Source organism: Salvelinus sp. IW2-2015, unplaced genomic scaffold (assembly GCF_002910315.2).
Source record: "Salvelinus sp. IW2-2015 unplaced genomic scaffold, ASM291031v2 Un_scaffold2874, whole genome shotgun sequence".
Classification (NCBI taxonomy): Eukaryota; Metazoa; Chordata; class Actinopteri; order Salmoniformes; family Salmonidae; genus Salvelinus; species Salvelinus sp. IW2-2015.
The window spans coordinates 184571-200607 of record NW_019944174.1 but is presented as its reverse complement, the minus strand read 5'-3'; the positions used below and the strand labels follow the sequence as shown (position 1 = coordinate 200607).

Sequence of the window (16037 nt, the reverse complement as noted above, 5' to 3'; positions counted from 1 at the left end):
AAGTGTCTCATAATAACCTTTCTCTGCCCACATGTTTATTCCTGTCTCTTATACACATCTAGATGTGTATAAGAGACAGCGTTACCCCCCCCTCACCTTTGATACACGTTACCCCCCCTCTTCCGTCACCTTTGATACACGTTACCCCCCCCTCTTCCTTCACCTTTGATACACGTTACCCCCCCTTCCTATGTTTGTCCTTTACAACTGCTGCCCTTCCGCGAGGTGCTGAAATTCATACTTTAAAAAAATTAAAATGTAATAAACTTTTATCTAATAAAACCACCGACGTCTCCCTCGATATAATAGAATCGAGCTTAGCGTTCCTCAGCTAATAACAGATGAGCTCCACACACGACACCTTCATGCCTGACATGACACGGGCTATTTCTGGCGCAAGTTTCAAACAGAGGTCAGCTGTAAAATATACGACAAAACAATCTACTAGCTGGGGAATAACACTGCAGCATATGCATGAGAGGTGTGGCTCAAGCCTGTCTTGACAATGCTAAATGTGTACAGCTAGTTACTACCGAGCCATCTGCGGTATTAAATGTTGCATACATGACAGCTCACGCCTGTTAATGTGGAACCCACCACGGATTCTAGAGCAGTAGAGGACATCTAACTAACTAGTTGACTAGTTAGCTAGTAATCTTATGGTAGCTAGGCTAGATACCTTGCTAGCTAGCAGGTTAGATAGCAAGATACTTAGCTAGGTAACGCCAACAAGCAAATCCCAGTAAAAAAAACCGAACAAGAATACCATAATGCTAGCTAGCTAATAAGCTCAGGTAGCTAACTAAGTTAGTTTAACCGATTTAGCTACCTGTGACAGTTCGATTGGTCTTTAAATAATTTAGCTAGCTAAGTTAATGGTTTTGGTGATATTCCTACTAACTACGCATATCGAAAGACTTATATTTCATAATGTATTGAGGGAAAAACAAGCCATTTCCTTAGTTAGACATAGTAGTAGGAAGGGTGTCATTATGTCCTTGGGTTCGGGTGAGGCCTATTCCCTGCTAGCTATGGCGTTCAAAAAAGTTTTGCCGAACCCAAAGATTCGGTACACGGTAATTGTAATTGTTATTTCTCTCCTACCTGACTTAACGCAGACAGAGAACGCCCAAGTGTCCGGGAAAGACATCGGGAATGCGATAACATAGCTTCAACTGTGGTGGCAAACCGACCAAGGGAGTGGTAACGAAGGTCTCAAAGTAGAAGCTGTCATCAAGACTCTGCGCCGACGGAAAGCGACTAGGGACAAACCAATGTCGTTTTAATGATAGGGGAGGTAGCTCATTCCTAGTAGGCCTGCCTACACTCCTACAGTCTTAACTTCATGCTGCGTTTTGTTGTCTAAAATATTATAATTATTGAAGAAACTCATGAATTCAATCGTATTTTGTGATCAATGTATAGAATTAAAAGGCTAAATAATAAACATGCGTCATTCAAAAACATGCGGTGTGATATTGTGCAAAACAAAATTAGGAAATGTTTAGTCTGTCATTTCGTTCCCACAGAGGCTGATGGTATGAGCTAATTGTTAATGAGGTTGCTTTTATTATAAGGTGCCACGCCCCCTCCTTGTGTGGTTTTATGGGGTTCTATGAAATACAGTATTTTCCTGTTATAATAACCCTCCTCTCCTGTGGCAGGACATACATTCTTCTCTCTTTTCTGGACAGCTATCTTCACTCTGAGCAACAGGTAGGCAGACATCCTTTTTCTTGTTTGTGTCTGTGGGATCTTAGGAAATAAGACAGGGTAAATGTAGACAATAGGCTGTAACAATATTCTCAACAACGATAATGATTTTTTGAAAGTAATAGCTCAAATATTTTTTTTTATTAAAATAAATAGTGTGATTGGATTTCATCAAATGAATAGCAGGTGGTCGTCATTTGGGTCTTAAAACGTGTCTACTGCTAACAACGCTACATTAGAGCATTTCGTCACTTGTAAAAGTAGTGCTCAGTCAACAGATGTATCTAAAAATAAAGACATTTAAATTGTGCTTCTTTACAGGATGCATATTCCCTTTCTAGCATTGACATTATATCCACATAGTTTTGAGTTAAATGTGAGTAATATTCTACAAGTTGCGCACTATGAATACAGCTATTGTTGTCTGGTAGATTTGACTTCACAAAACGTATAACTTTCAAACTGCTGTTAACGGACAAAATACAGTATTTGATAGGTATTACCAATTGCAAAATTATTGATTTATTAATAAAACTATATTTAGCAAATCTGCTATAGTATTTATCATTAAAATTATATGTTGTTTTCTGGGGGAAATAACTTTACATTTTGCAGTATTGTTGGTTTTCCATGAACAATATTGTTTTCCTTTAAGATTTCAGTAGAACTGTGTCTAATTTCTAAAACCGTTTTTTAAGATATACTACATTTGTCTTTATTTTTTGCATGAAGCATGAACCCAAGCCTTCTGGACCACAGCATGCATCATTTCCCCAGCAGCACCTACCCAGAGGACAGAGCAGAGCATCCTCCCTCCTTTCTACACGACAACACATACAACTCGTCCACCCCTCCATCCTTCTCTCGCTCAAGCGGAGGATCCCTTATCTCTATGCTCCTACAGAAAACCATTGAGCGTGAACAGACCCTCCAGGAGTGCTCTGCTGCATGTTACCACCCCGACGCTCATATTTCCTTCTCTGCCTTGACGAGCCCTAGACTGGTGGATCATCACAGCAGCACTTCTTCCAAGAGCAGCAGCACCACCATGGAGCCTCTGTCTCCAGCCAGCCAGGCATCCACCGGGGCCAGCCCCACTAGAGTCAGCCCCAATGGAGCCGGGTCGAACCAGGACTGGACCCTGGAGCTGGGGGATAGACGCCAGGCGAAGCGTGCCAGAGTGGAGAACATCATCAGAGGCATGGCAGTCTCTCCTCCCAGTCCCAGTGTTCATTGTACAAATGAAGGAGAGACCACTCCTACCAGTGACCTTCAGAGTGAGACAATGGAAAACAAACAGGAGAACAAAAGGAAACAGAGGGTGCCGCAGCACCAGGACCTCCTGAGGACGGGGGGCGCTAGCGGAAAGAATACGGACGAAGGCCATAACCTGAAGAAGCAGCTTCAGACCATGCAGAGGCTCCTGGGTCAACTCCAGGCCAGGTTCATCCAGATCTACGAGTATCAGACTGAGTCTCAGGAGGACGTCAGTGATGGGACGTTTTCAACAGGTGTGATGGAGGACGACCACCAAAGTACTTGGAACAAAGGATACCCGGASACAGAGGTGTTTATGGACCCTTACAGTGAGTTTAACAATGGAGGGCCTTTAAATAGAGGTCARCTGGGGTGGAAGAATCACAAGCTAACTGACTACATCCACTCAAACCCAGACAAAGAAGACCAACTCCTAGCAGATATTCTCAAGTATGAGCTCTCCAGAGCCGTAAACTCGAGCGTTGACTCGATTTTCAAAAACATATCACATACATTATTCAAGTCACCACAGCTACACATCAAGGATGGGGGAATGGTGGAAACAGACGAGGAGACCATGTTCCTCAGCTCTCATGAGCCAGCGTCATCATCCACCCATGTAGACAGCATGTCACGACTCCCCCCATGTTCCAAGAGTGGTATGGCCCAACAACTACCAGAGATTCAAACCGAGGCTCTATCTCTGGTTGTTCAAAAGCCTGCTTCAATGACTCGCCCATGTTCTCTAAACCTAACAGTGAAAAGGCCTCTCCATTTCCATCAGCCCTCACTCCTATACAACCACCCCACTGCTCTACAGGAAGACCACCAAGTACTGGATAACCTGAAACACAACAGCTTCCATCACGATACCTTCGGAGGGCTCCAGTGTAGACCTACTACCACGGGTCTACCTACCCCAGAGATGGTTGACTTAATGTGGGATCCGGTCAAAGTGAAGTCCAAGGTGACCTCCAGGCCACCCAGGAGTGCACAGGTTCACCACCCCATAGCCACAGGGCATAATGTGCTTCTGGATAGTCTCGGTCTCCCTCACGTTAAGATGGAGTATGGTAGCTTCCAGAGTATGGTGAAGAGGAACTCATATGTGCTGAATGTATCCTTTGAAAATAGTATATATCTTTTTTTCCCCCCTACATTTTGGTGTTTTACTACATTATTCAGACAGTAAGGAAATGAGATGGGGAGACACAGGCAAGTAGGAGAAACAGAACCCTGGTCTCCGGCAGTGGTGGAAAAAAAGTACCCAATTGTCATATTTGAGTAAAAAGTATAGATACCTTTAATAGAAAGTTACTCAAGTAAAAGTGGAAGTCACCCAGTAAAATAATACTCGAGTAAAAGTCTAAAAGTATTTGGTTCTAAATATCAAAAGTATAAATCATTTCAAATGACATATATTAAGCAAAGCAGACGGCACCACTTTCCTGTTTTTAAAATGTACGGATGAAACATAATTTACAAAAGATGCATGTGTGTTTAGTGAGTCCGCCAGATCAGAGGCAGTAGGGATGACCAGGGATGTTCTCTGTTTAGTGAGTCCTCCAGATCAGAGGCAGTAGGGATGACCAGGGATGTTCTCTTGATAAGTGGGTGAATTAGACCATTTTCCTGTCCTGTTAAGCATTCAAAATGTAAACGAATACTTTTGGGTGTCAGGGAAAATGTAGAGAGTAAAAAGCATATCATTTTCTTTAGGAATGTAGTGAAGTAAAAGTTGCCCATAATATAAATAGTAAAGTCAAGTACAGATACTTAAGAAGTACTTTAAAGTATTTTTTACACCACTGGTCTACGGTGGTGTAAAAAGTATTTGTGACGTGCCAGGGAGTGTTACCATGACACCACGGCTCTGCACCGATATTTTACTACAGAATACTACTATTTACTTTTCATTGATTTAGTAAATCTGTAATATAAGTCAGCCAGTCTGTAATATGTTGTGGTCAACCATGATGATGTGTGTTTTTTKATTTCCACCAAATGATAGATTCTTTGGTTGGCTTTCTTTAGTGAGCCAATTGGCTTCAGGTATGATGAGTCGTATCCACAACACTGTGCCTAAGAAAGATTGCCTTTCCTTGAGGTTTCGCTAAGTGTCTCATAATAACCTTTCTCTGCCCACATGGATAGTCTATAAAACAAAAATCAATTCAGTCTTCTTTTTTCCAGGAGAACAATATCTATGAGACCTTTGGGGGGAGCATTAGTAGCTGTGGTAGGATTGCACTTCAAGGAGAATTTACCCTTTGATCTTGTGATCTCTACTCCGAATGGAAATTGCTTCTACTATCTGAGTGTAGTCTAATGATTGCAGGACAAAGAAAAACATTGATGTAAAAAAATAATATCTGTCTTTGAAAATAATTGTCAGGATTCAGGAAAAGAAGCTTGTTTTCAACGGTATAAATATTGAAATAGAAGTGTAGCAACATAGTGAAACCTATTGACGTGAAAAAAAGAGTAGACAACATGGTTTTCTTTAGGAATACTATGTATTTTCTCCCATTCATATTATTCTGATGTATGAATGACTTGAGTAGTGTATCTGTTCAGCTCCATAACCTGACCTGTAGGAGGGTCTGACCACACACCACCTGTATCTGTTCAGCTCCATAACCTGACCTGTAGGAAGGGGCTCTGCCCACACCACCTTTAAGGGTCTGACCACACACCACCTGAATGTGTTAAGCTCCATAACCAGATATACAGTACCAGTCAAAAGTTTGGACACACCTACTCATCCAGGTTTTTCTTTATTTTACTATTTCTACATTGAAATACACATATGGAATATGTAGTAACCAAACAAAAGTGTTAAACAAATCTTATATTTGAGATTCTTCAAAGTAGCCACCCTTTGCCTTGATGACAGCTTTGCACACTCTTGGCATTCTCTCAAAAGGCTTCATGAGGTATCACCTGGAATGCATTTCAATTAACAGGTGTGCCTTGTTAAAAAGTACATTGTGGAATTTCTTTCCTTCATAATGCGTTTGAGCCAATCAGTTGTGTTGTGACAAGGTAGAGGTGTATACAGAGAAGCCCTATTTGGTAAAAGACCAAGTCCATTTTAGGGCACAAACAGCTCAATAAGCAAAGAGAAATGACAGTCCATCATGACTTTAAGACATGAAGGTCAGTCAATTCAGAAATTTCAAGAACTTTGTAAATTTCTTCAATTGTAGTCGCAAAAACCATCAAGCGCTATGATGAAACTAGCTCTCATGAGGACCCCCTCAGGAAAGGAAGACCCAGAGTTACCTCTGCTGAGATATAAATTCATTAAAGTTAGCATTCTGCAGTGATACGCTATCCCATCTGGTTTGCGCTTAGTGGGACTATCATTTGTTTTTCAACAGGACAATGACCCAACACACCTCCAGACTGTGTAAGGGCTATTTGACCAAGAAGGAGAGGGATGGTGTGCTGCATCAGATGACCTGGCCTCCACAATCACCGACCGCAAACCAATTGAGATGGTTTGGAATGAGTTGGACCGCAGAGTGAAGGAAAAGCAGCCAACAAGTGCTCAGCATACAGTGGGGAGAACAAGTATTTGATACACTGCCGATTTTGCAGGTTTTCCTACTTACAAAGCATGTACAGGTCTGTAATTTTATCATAGTACACTTCAACTGTGAGAGACGGAATCTAAAACAAAAATCCAGAAAATCACAGTGTATGATTTTTAAGTAATTAATTTGCATTAATTTGCAAAGGTGGCTACTTTGAAGAATCTCAAATATAACGTATTTTGATTTGTTAACACTTTTTTGGTTACTACATGATTCCATATGTGTAACTATTTCATAGTTTTGATGTCTTCACTATTATTCTACAATGTAGGAAATAGTAAAAAATAAAGAAAAACCCTGGAATGAGTAGGTGTGTCCAACCTTTTGACTGGTAGGGGGGTCTGACCACACACCACCTGAATGTGTTAAGCTCCATAACCTGATCTATAGGAGGGTCTGACCACACACCACCTGAAGAAAGCCAAGATTATGTTCTTCTATACTCGCTACCCTAGTTCTAACGTGCTCACAACCTTTTTCTCCGATGTCCAGGTAATGAAATACACTACATGGCCAAATACACTACATGGACACCTGCTCGTTGAACATCTCATTCCAAAATCATGGGCATTAATATGGAGTTGCCCCCCCCCACCCCCCCTTTGCTGCTGTAACACTCTTCTGAGAAGGCTTTCCACTAGATGTTGGAACATAGGTCTGGCTCGCAGTCGGCGTTCCAATTCATCCCAAAGGTGTTCAATGGGGTTGAGGTCACGGCTCTGTGCAGGCCAGTCAAGTTCTTCCACATCGATCTCAACAAACCATTTCTGTATGGACCTCGCTTTATGCACTGGGGCATTGCCATGCTGAAACAGGAAAGGGCCTTCCCCAAACTTTTGTCACAAAGTTGGAAGCATAGATTAGTCTAGAATGTCATTGTATGCTGTAGCGTTAAGATTTCCCTTCACTGGAACTAAGGGGCCCGAACCATGAAAAACAYCCCCAGACCATTATTTCTACTCCACCAAACTTTACAGTTGGCACTATGCATTCGGGCAGGTAACGTTCTTCTGGCATCCGCCAAACCCAGATTCGTCCGTCGGACTGCCAGATGGTGAAGCGTGACTCATCACTCGAAAGAACGCGTTTCCACTGCTCCAGAGTCCAATGGCGGCGAGCTTTACACCACTCCAACCGACGCTTGGCATTGCGGATGGTGATCTTAGGCTTGTCTGAGGCTGCTCGGCCACGGAAACCCATTTCATGAAGCTCCCGACGAACAGTTTTTGTGCTGACGTTGCTTCCAGAGTCAGTTTGGAACTCGGGAGTGTTTCAACTGACGATTTTTATGCGCTACGTGCTTCAGCACTCGGTGGTCCTGTTCTGTGAGCTTGTGTGGCCTACCACTTCGTGGCTTAGCCGTTGTTGCTCCTAGACGTTTCCACTTCACAATAACAGCACTGACAGTTGACCGGGGCAGCTCTAGCAGGGCAGAAATTTGACCAACTGACATTTTTTTTGAAAGGTGGCATCCTATGACAGTGCCACGTTGAAAGTCCCTGAGCTCTTCAGTAAGGCCATTCTACTGCCAATGTTTGTCTATGGAGATTGCATGGCTATGTGCTCGATTTTATACACCTGTCAGCTACGGGTGTGGTTGAAATAACCGAATCCACTAATTTGAAGGGGTGTCCACATGCTTTTGTATATATAGTGTATACAGATTTAAATTTGTTATAAATCTATATCCAGAGAATTATACAGATTTTAATGAATGACCTTTACTATGGTGTTACCAGTACTGGTAGAGTGAATACCTGAAATGTTGAGATAGAATCCCCTCATTGAAAACAAATCACTGCACACATAACTGTGGGCAATTTGCTTTATTCAAAATAGTTCATACATGATTTATTTGACATATTTACAAAGAAAGCAGAAACAGTGGGATGAACAAAAATTCTCACACATACTAAAAGCAACTAAATTAAACCTACATCAGACAAAGTGAAATAACCCAGATATAACTATCACTCATTTTAAAATAACTTAGAATGTACTTACCCAAATTGTTTGTTTATTTTGTGTTCCCAATATACAGCTCACTCGCTGCARCATGTCCCAGCTGATTAAATGGTTCAGCAACTTCAGAGAGTTCTACTATATTCAGATGGAGAAGTTTGCCCGTCAGGCCCGAGTGGAAGGGGTTAACAGTGTGCGGGATGTAGCAGTGAGGAGAGACTCGGAGCTCTTCAGAGCCCTCAACATGCACTACAACAAGGCCAATGACTTTCAGGTACTGTAAAATCTCTGTATTCATTAAAAAACACGTACGACCGTCCTGATCTCACGAGCCTACATTCTGTTTCGCTAATTGCGGATTCACACGGATTGAATTCATTGTGCTGCTCATGACTTCATCTCTCTCACGGTATTTTTAAGACATGCCTTCATCCTTACTTCTCCATTGTGCTCAGCTGGATTCCTGTACAGACAGTCAATCTGATCCAAAGATAAGATGGTATGCACAATACATTGTTTATTTATACAACAGGTATGTTAATGGAAGTCTAAGCACAAATATATATATTTTTTAAAGCTTTAAATCTGTACACGTCTACAAAGATCAATTCAAGTATGGTGAGTTAAAAACAAACAAACCGCTTTAAATGGGTCAAAGGTCAATAGGCCAGACAGATATAAAACCTGTTAGTTCAGAGGGGTGGAATTGATTACATTTGATGTTGATTATTCTGTCTGATGTCATAATGGAGAATAGAATATGATTTGTATTCATCCATCAACAGAATTAACTGTTTATTCTACTCTGCTACCCCCCCCCCCCCGGGACACCACACACACAACTCACATTTTGGCTGGATCACAGGGTCAGCTGCAGTGCAATACTCCTAGAACTATTTTTGAGGTTTAAATGCCTTGTTCAAGGGAACAACGGCAGGAGATTTTAAACCTGTTGCCAATTCATCTGACCTCTTTCCCTGGACCTGGATTCAAACCAGCCTGCTACTGGCCTGCTTACTTACCCAAGCATTGTGATCTTGCCAAACGACATTACAAACGACTACACAAACGACACTACAAAGAAAAGACTGACAGTTCAAAAGAATCCACAGAAAGATTTCCTGCTGTTGAAAAATCCATATGTTTTGGCATTAAAAGCACGTATAAAACTTACCATCAACACGTCTGCCGGCCCGGTGACAGAATGACTTTGRATATCAGAAAATGTGCTATGTTACCAAGGTTAGTATAGTAAACTAAAACTGAAACTAAAAATAATCCTTAAAAAAACCATTTTATAAACTGAAATAAAACTAAAAATATTATCTTTAAAAACAACAAAAATAAAGACCGATATGAATATGTTCAGTTTTAGTTGTTTTTTGGACAAAAATCAAATCGGTTTTCAAACTTTTTTCTAATGTGGTTTTCAAGCTTGAGAATCCAGAGATGTTTCAAACAGACTTAGCTTGCTGAATCCTATGCATCACACGCTAACAGGGAACAAATCCACTACTTTCTCTACCTAACACTAAAAATAAATAATATAACATAGAAATATAAATGTTTTTATTAAAACTTCAAAACTACAGTCCTGGCCAAAAGTTTTGAGAATGACACAAATATTAATTTCCACAAAGTTTGCTGCTTCAGTGTCTTTAGATATTTTTTTATCAGATGTTACTATGGAATACTGAAGTATAATTACAAGCATTTCATAAGTGTCAAAGGCTTTTATTGACAATTACATGAAAGTTGATGCAAAGAGTCAATATTTTCAGTGTTGACTCTTCTTTTTTCAAGACCTCTGCAATCCGCCCTGCATGCTGTCAATTAACTTCTGGGCCACATCCTGGCTGATGGCAGCCCATTCTTGCATAATCAATGCTTGGAGTTGGTCAGAATTTGTGGGATTTTGTTTATCCACCCGCTCTTGAGGATTGACACAAGTTCTCAATGGGATTAAGGTCTGGAGAGTTTCCTGGCCATGGACCCAAAATTCGATGTTTTGTTCCCGACCACTTAGTTATCACTTTTGCCTTATGGTAAGGTGCTCATCATGCTGGAAAAGGCATTGTTCGTCACCAAACTGTTCCTGATGGTTGGGAGAAGTTGTTCTCGGAGGATGTGTTGGTACCATTCTTCATTCATGGCTGTGTTCTTAGGCAAATGGTGAGTGAGCCCACTCCCTTGGCTGAGAAGCAACCCCACACATGGTCTCAGGATGTTTTACCGTTGGCATGACACAGGACTGATGGTAGCGCTCACCTTGTCTTCTCCGGACAAGCTTTTTTCCAGATGCCCCATACAATCGGAAAGGGGATTCATCAGAGAAAATGACTTTACACCAGTCCTCAGCAGTCCAATCCTGTACCTTTTACAGAATATCAGTCTGTCCCTGATGTTTATCCTGGAGAGAAGTGGCTTCTTTGCTGCCCTTCTTGACACAAAGCAATGATGATGGCACGTGTTTCCTTGCAGGTAACCATGGTTGACAGAGGAAGAACAATGATTCCAAGCACCACCCTCCTTTTGAAGCTTCAGTCTGTTATTCGAACTCAATCAGCATGACAGAGTGATCTCCAGCCTTGTCCTCGTCAACACTCACACCTGTGTTAACGAGAGAATCACTGACATGATGTCAGCTGGTCCTTTTGTGGCAGGGCTGAAATGCAGTGGAKATGTTTTTGGGGGATTCAGTTAATTTGCATGGCAAAGAGGGACTTTGCAATTCATCTGATCACTCTTCATAACATTCTGGAGTATATGCAAATTGCCATCATACAAACTGAGGCAGCAGACTTTGTGAAAATTAATGTGTGTCATTCTCAACTTTTGGCCACGACTGTACACTGAACACAAATATAAACGCAACATGTAAAGTGTTGGTCCCATGTTTACTGAGCGGAAATAAAATATTCCAGAAATGTTCCATACTCACAAAATGCTTATGTCTCTCAAATGTTTTGCAAAATTGTGTTTACATCCCTGTTAGTGAGCATTTCTCCTTTGCCAAGATAATCCATCCACCTGACCAGTGTGGCATATCAAGAAGCTGGTTAAACAGCATGATCACTACACAGGTGCACCTTGCGCTGGGGACAATAAAAGGCCATTCTAAAATGTGCAGTTGTATCACACAACACAATGCCACAGATGTCTCAAGTTAAGGGAGCGTGCAATTGGCATGCTGACTGGAGGAATATCCACCAGAGCTGTTGCCAGAGAATTGKATGTTKATTTCTCTWCCATAAGCRGCCTCCAARGTCYTTTTAGAGAATTTGGCAGTACGTCCAAACGGCCTCAKAAACGCAGACCACGTGTAACCARGCCAGCCAAGCACCTCCACATCCAGCTTCTTCACCTGCGGGATCGTCTGAGACCAGCCACCTGGACAGCTGATGAAAGAGTGGGTTTGCGCAACCAAAGAATTTCTGCAGAAAATGTCAGAAACCGTCTCAGGGAAGCTCATCTAGGTGCTTTTCGTCCTCACCAGGGTCTTGACCTGACTGCAGTTTGGCGTCGTAACCGACCATGGCAACTGGTACGCTGGAGAAGTGTGCAGTTCATGGATGAATCCCAGTTTCAACTGTACCGGGCAGACGGCAGACAGAGTGTATGGCGTCGTGTGGGTGAGCGGTTTGCTGATGTCACTGTTGTGAACAGAGTGCCTCATGGTGGCGGTGGGGTTATGGTATGGGGCAAGCATAAGCTACGGACAACAAACACAATTGCATTTTGTCGATGGCAACTATGAATGCACAGAGATACCGTGACGAGATCCTGAGGCCCATTGTAGTGCCATTCATCTGCCGCCATCACCTCGTGTTTCAGCATGATAATGTACGGCCCCATGTCAGAAGGGTCTGTTACACAATTCCTGGAGGCTGAAAATGTCCCAGTTCTTCCATGTCCTACATACTCAGACATGTCACCCATTGAGCATGTTCGGGATGCTCTGGATCGATGTGTACGACAGCGTGTTCCAGTTTACGCCAAATATCCAGCAACTTCGCACAGCCATTGAAGAGGAGRGGGAAAACGTTCCACAGGCCACAATCAACAGCCTGATCAACTCTATGCGAAAGGAAATGGTCCCACCAGATACTGATTGGTTTTCTGATCCACGCCACAATATTTGTGTTAATGTATCTGTGACCCAACAGATGCAGATCTGTATTCCCAGTCATGTGAAATCCATAGATTAGGGCCTAATGAATGCATTTAAACTCACTGATTTCCATATGAGCTGTAACTCAGATGGCCATTCTTTGCATCTATAGCACCGTTRTATACATTCGAAGTGGTTACATTTCTCCACACCCGTCGGCTTTTTTTTACCAAAATWGTGGCGGTTTTGTTTTTGAATTGCAGATTATCCATTTACATACATTTTACAGGTTGTGCCTTTTAATCTGCAGGTCCCTGACAGGTTCCTGGAAGTGGCTGAGATTACACTACAGGAGTTTTACATKTCCATCTCCCTGGCCAGAGACTCAGACCCATCCTGGAAGAAAGCCATCTATAAGGTCATCAGTAAACTGGACAGTGACGTACCAGCTGAATTCAAAGCCCCCCTCACAACATAGAAAGAAACAGCTGTATTAAAAACAAAGTGTATTTTCCTGCATGGGCCATGTACTGAATCGAAGCCATGCTAAAAGTACAACAGCGGGACAGGGTACCTGGTATTTCAATATATGGTCAATGTTGACGGTTCTGTAAGTCGCTTTGGATAACAGTGTCTGGTAAATAAGCATTGTTAACACCATTTCCCATTCACAGGTCAGTCATGTGAAATGTGTGGCTGTACAGTAGGCCTATGTCACAGCTGGGTTTTATATTCACAGTAGGAGGATTGTAGAGCAAATTGCAATGTAGTTAAAAAAATCAATGTATACAATTTTGATTGACATCGAGGCATGCGTTGCTGTAGAATCTATTATCAACCTCATGTTGGAGCATGTGAATTAAATTTGTATTTTTTGCTACATCAAATCAATGTAGCGACAATACAAGAGACCTTCATTTTGAATTTTTCAGTATGTGTCAATTACGAAGGCAGTTTCATGTTAGTGAATGGGAGGAAGGCATTATTCCATTACYTCATCTAAAATGTTTTAAGTTTCAAAAGACCACTGATGTTTTTCTAAACTGTTGTAAAGAAACTGGACAGACAACAAAACACACAAGCCACACAAGTAGAAAATCCTTTAATAATACAATAGGTGCAGTCTTTTCTGTCAGCGTGCGTCTCATTCTACTCGCCTGGTGTATCAGAACAATGAGACCTGTATAACGTGTCAAACCCTAAACTCYCTTAACATTCACGTCACCCCAAATACTATTAGTTAAATATTCAAGTACATACTGCATGGACTCTGGCGAAAGGAGACTTCCAGGACAGTTGACTATAACAACATTCTTTAGCCAACGGACTTCAAAACTCATTTACATCACGTCGCTCCTTTATCATATCAATATACTCACCTTGACGTCTCTGCTAAAAGTTCCAGCACATCTCACAGGAAGAGGAAAAGTAAAAAGCTCCATATTGGATATTTCAATCAGACATGGTTTTCAACAGGTGTGACCTCAAACATGAGGTCTTGTGGGTTTGTCTTCTTAAATATCCCGGCAATATTAGTTGATTCGGCCTCCAGTAGTGCTGTAGTGCTCTGTTGAGTTCATCTGTCATCTTCAGGAAATCACAGAGCCGTAGTGTAACGCCTCTCTCTAGAGTTGCCCGCAGTAGTGGCTCTCTCTAGAGGCTGCCCGCAGTAGTGCCTCTCTCTAGAGCTGCCCGCAGTAGTGCCTCTCTCTAGAGCTGCCCGCAGTAGTGCCTCTCTCTAGGGCTGCCCGCAGTAGTGCCTCTCTCTAGAGCTGCCCGCAGTAGTGCCTCTCTCTAGAGCTGCCCGCAGTAGTGCCTCTCTCTAGAGTGGGCTCCTGAGTGGCGCAGCGGCTAAGGCACTGCAACTCAGTGCTAGAGGCGTCACTACAGACACCTGGTTCGAATCCAAGCTGTATCACAACTGGCCATGATTGGGAGTCCCATAGGGCGGAGCACAATTGGCCCAGTGTCGTCCGGGTTTGGCCGGTGTAGGCCGTCATTGTAAATAAGAATTTGTTCTTAACTGACTTGCCTAGCTAAAATAAGGTTAAATAATGACTCTAGAGCTGCCTACAGTACTGACTCTCGAGCTGCCTACAGTACTGACTCTCGAGCTCCTACAGTAATGACTCTCGAGCTGCCTACAGTACTGACTAGAGCTGCCTACAGTACTGACTCTCGAGCTGCCTACAGTAATGACTCTCGAATGGCCTACAGTAATGACTCTCGAGCTGCCTACAGTAATGACTCTCGAGCTGCCTACAGTTACTGACTTCTCAAGCTGCCTACAGTACTGACTCTCGAGCTGCCTACAGTAATGACTCTCGAGCTGCCTACATACTGACTAGAGCTGCCTACAGTACTGACACTCGAGCTGCCTACAGTACTGACTCTCGAGCTGCCTACAGTAATGACTCTCGAGCTGCCTACAGTAATGACTCTCGAGCTGCCTACAGTACTGACTAGAGTTGCCTACAGTAATGACTCTCGAGCTGCCTACAGTAATGACTGTGGGCCTTTCTAAATTGGATGTTTTGCACAGAATGATTATTATTATTAGGCTAATAAAGAAAATAATGTTCCGGTGGGTTAGAAATGTTTGTGCGACTCTGGTCCCAGTCCGCCCCTGGTCCCAGTCCGCCCCTGGTCCCAGTCCGCCCCTGCCAGACCAGCTGTTTAAATGTTACAGAATGACTTTCTATGGCCAACTACACTAGGATATATTCTCTCAGATTGTCATCATTTATAATATCCACTTTAGATTATCATAAAACCACTGCAGCATTAATCTCAGATTGACAAATTCAGAAACGGACAATCTGGATTATAGCTGTTTAGTCAGAATTTATTCCAGCCAAATTTAGCAAAAAGGAGCAAAAGGAGGGAAAGTAATTTTACGAAAAATTGCGGCAAATATGGGGTGGTAAAGTTTGCCATTGCTAACGAGATCGTACTGTGAAAAAGACAGGTGACCACCGTTGTGGCTCAGTTGTTTTGGCTTGCGTGCCATACCTATAGGGCACAGAAAAAGGACATCTCTTGTACAGAAAACAGAACCATAAAAGGAACATGGCATTTGCTTCAGTTAGCAAGTTGATAGTGTAGAATTGACCTTTACTATAATCTTGATATGTTGTTTGTTTTTTACACGTAAAGGGATGCTGTGTCACTTTTCATGTCATCGTTTTAAAACAGCACAAAATATATATACGTCAATTCAGTATTTTATTTGTTGGAAGAAACAGCGAATGTGAACTTTTCTTAACTTCAAAAGTTTAGGAGTTTATGAGAATTCAACGTGAAAGTTTAAATATAATTAAATATGAGAAAGTGATACTGTGTGTGTGGTTGATTTGAGCACTGAAAACTCATTACATTTTGTCTTACCCAACCCC

General features: G+C 42.2%; 2 protein-coding genes across 2 annotated transcripts in view; one reads left to right on the top strand and one right to left on the bottom strand.

The window, feature by feature from the left end:
- The window catches only part of LOC112074912 (dihydrolipoyllysine-residue succinyltransferase component of 2-oxoglutarate dehydrogenase complex, mitochondrial), a 19690-nt gene extending 18427 nt beyond the window's left edge, over nt 1–1263 (bottom strand). The window contains exon 1 of the mRNA XM_024141990.2: nt 1105–1263. Within this exon, the coding sequence (XP_023997758.1) occupies nt 1105–1167 (63 nt within the window). The 5' untranslated portion in view covers nt 1168–1263. The remainder of the gene's footprint in view (nt 1–1104) is intronic.
- A 1183-nt stretch (nt 1264–2446) lies between these two features.
- On the top strand, nt 2447–13161 carry LOC112074911 (prospero homeobox protein 1-like). Its single transcript, XM_024141989.2, has 4 exons — nt 2447–4087; nt 6960–7061; nt 8611–8805; nt 12953–13161. The coding sequence occupies exons 1-4, from the start codon at nt 2447–2449 to the stop codon at nt 13118–13120; spliced, it is 2106 nt and encodes a 701-aa protein (XP_023997757.1). The 3' UTR covers nt 13121–13161.
- The last annotated feature ends 2876 nt before the right edge of the window (nt 13162–16037 follow it).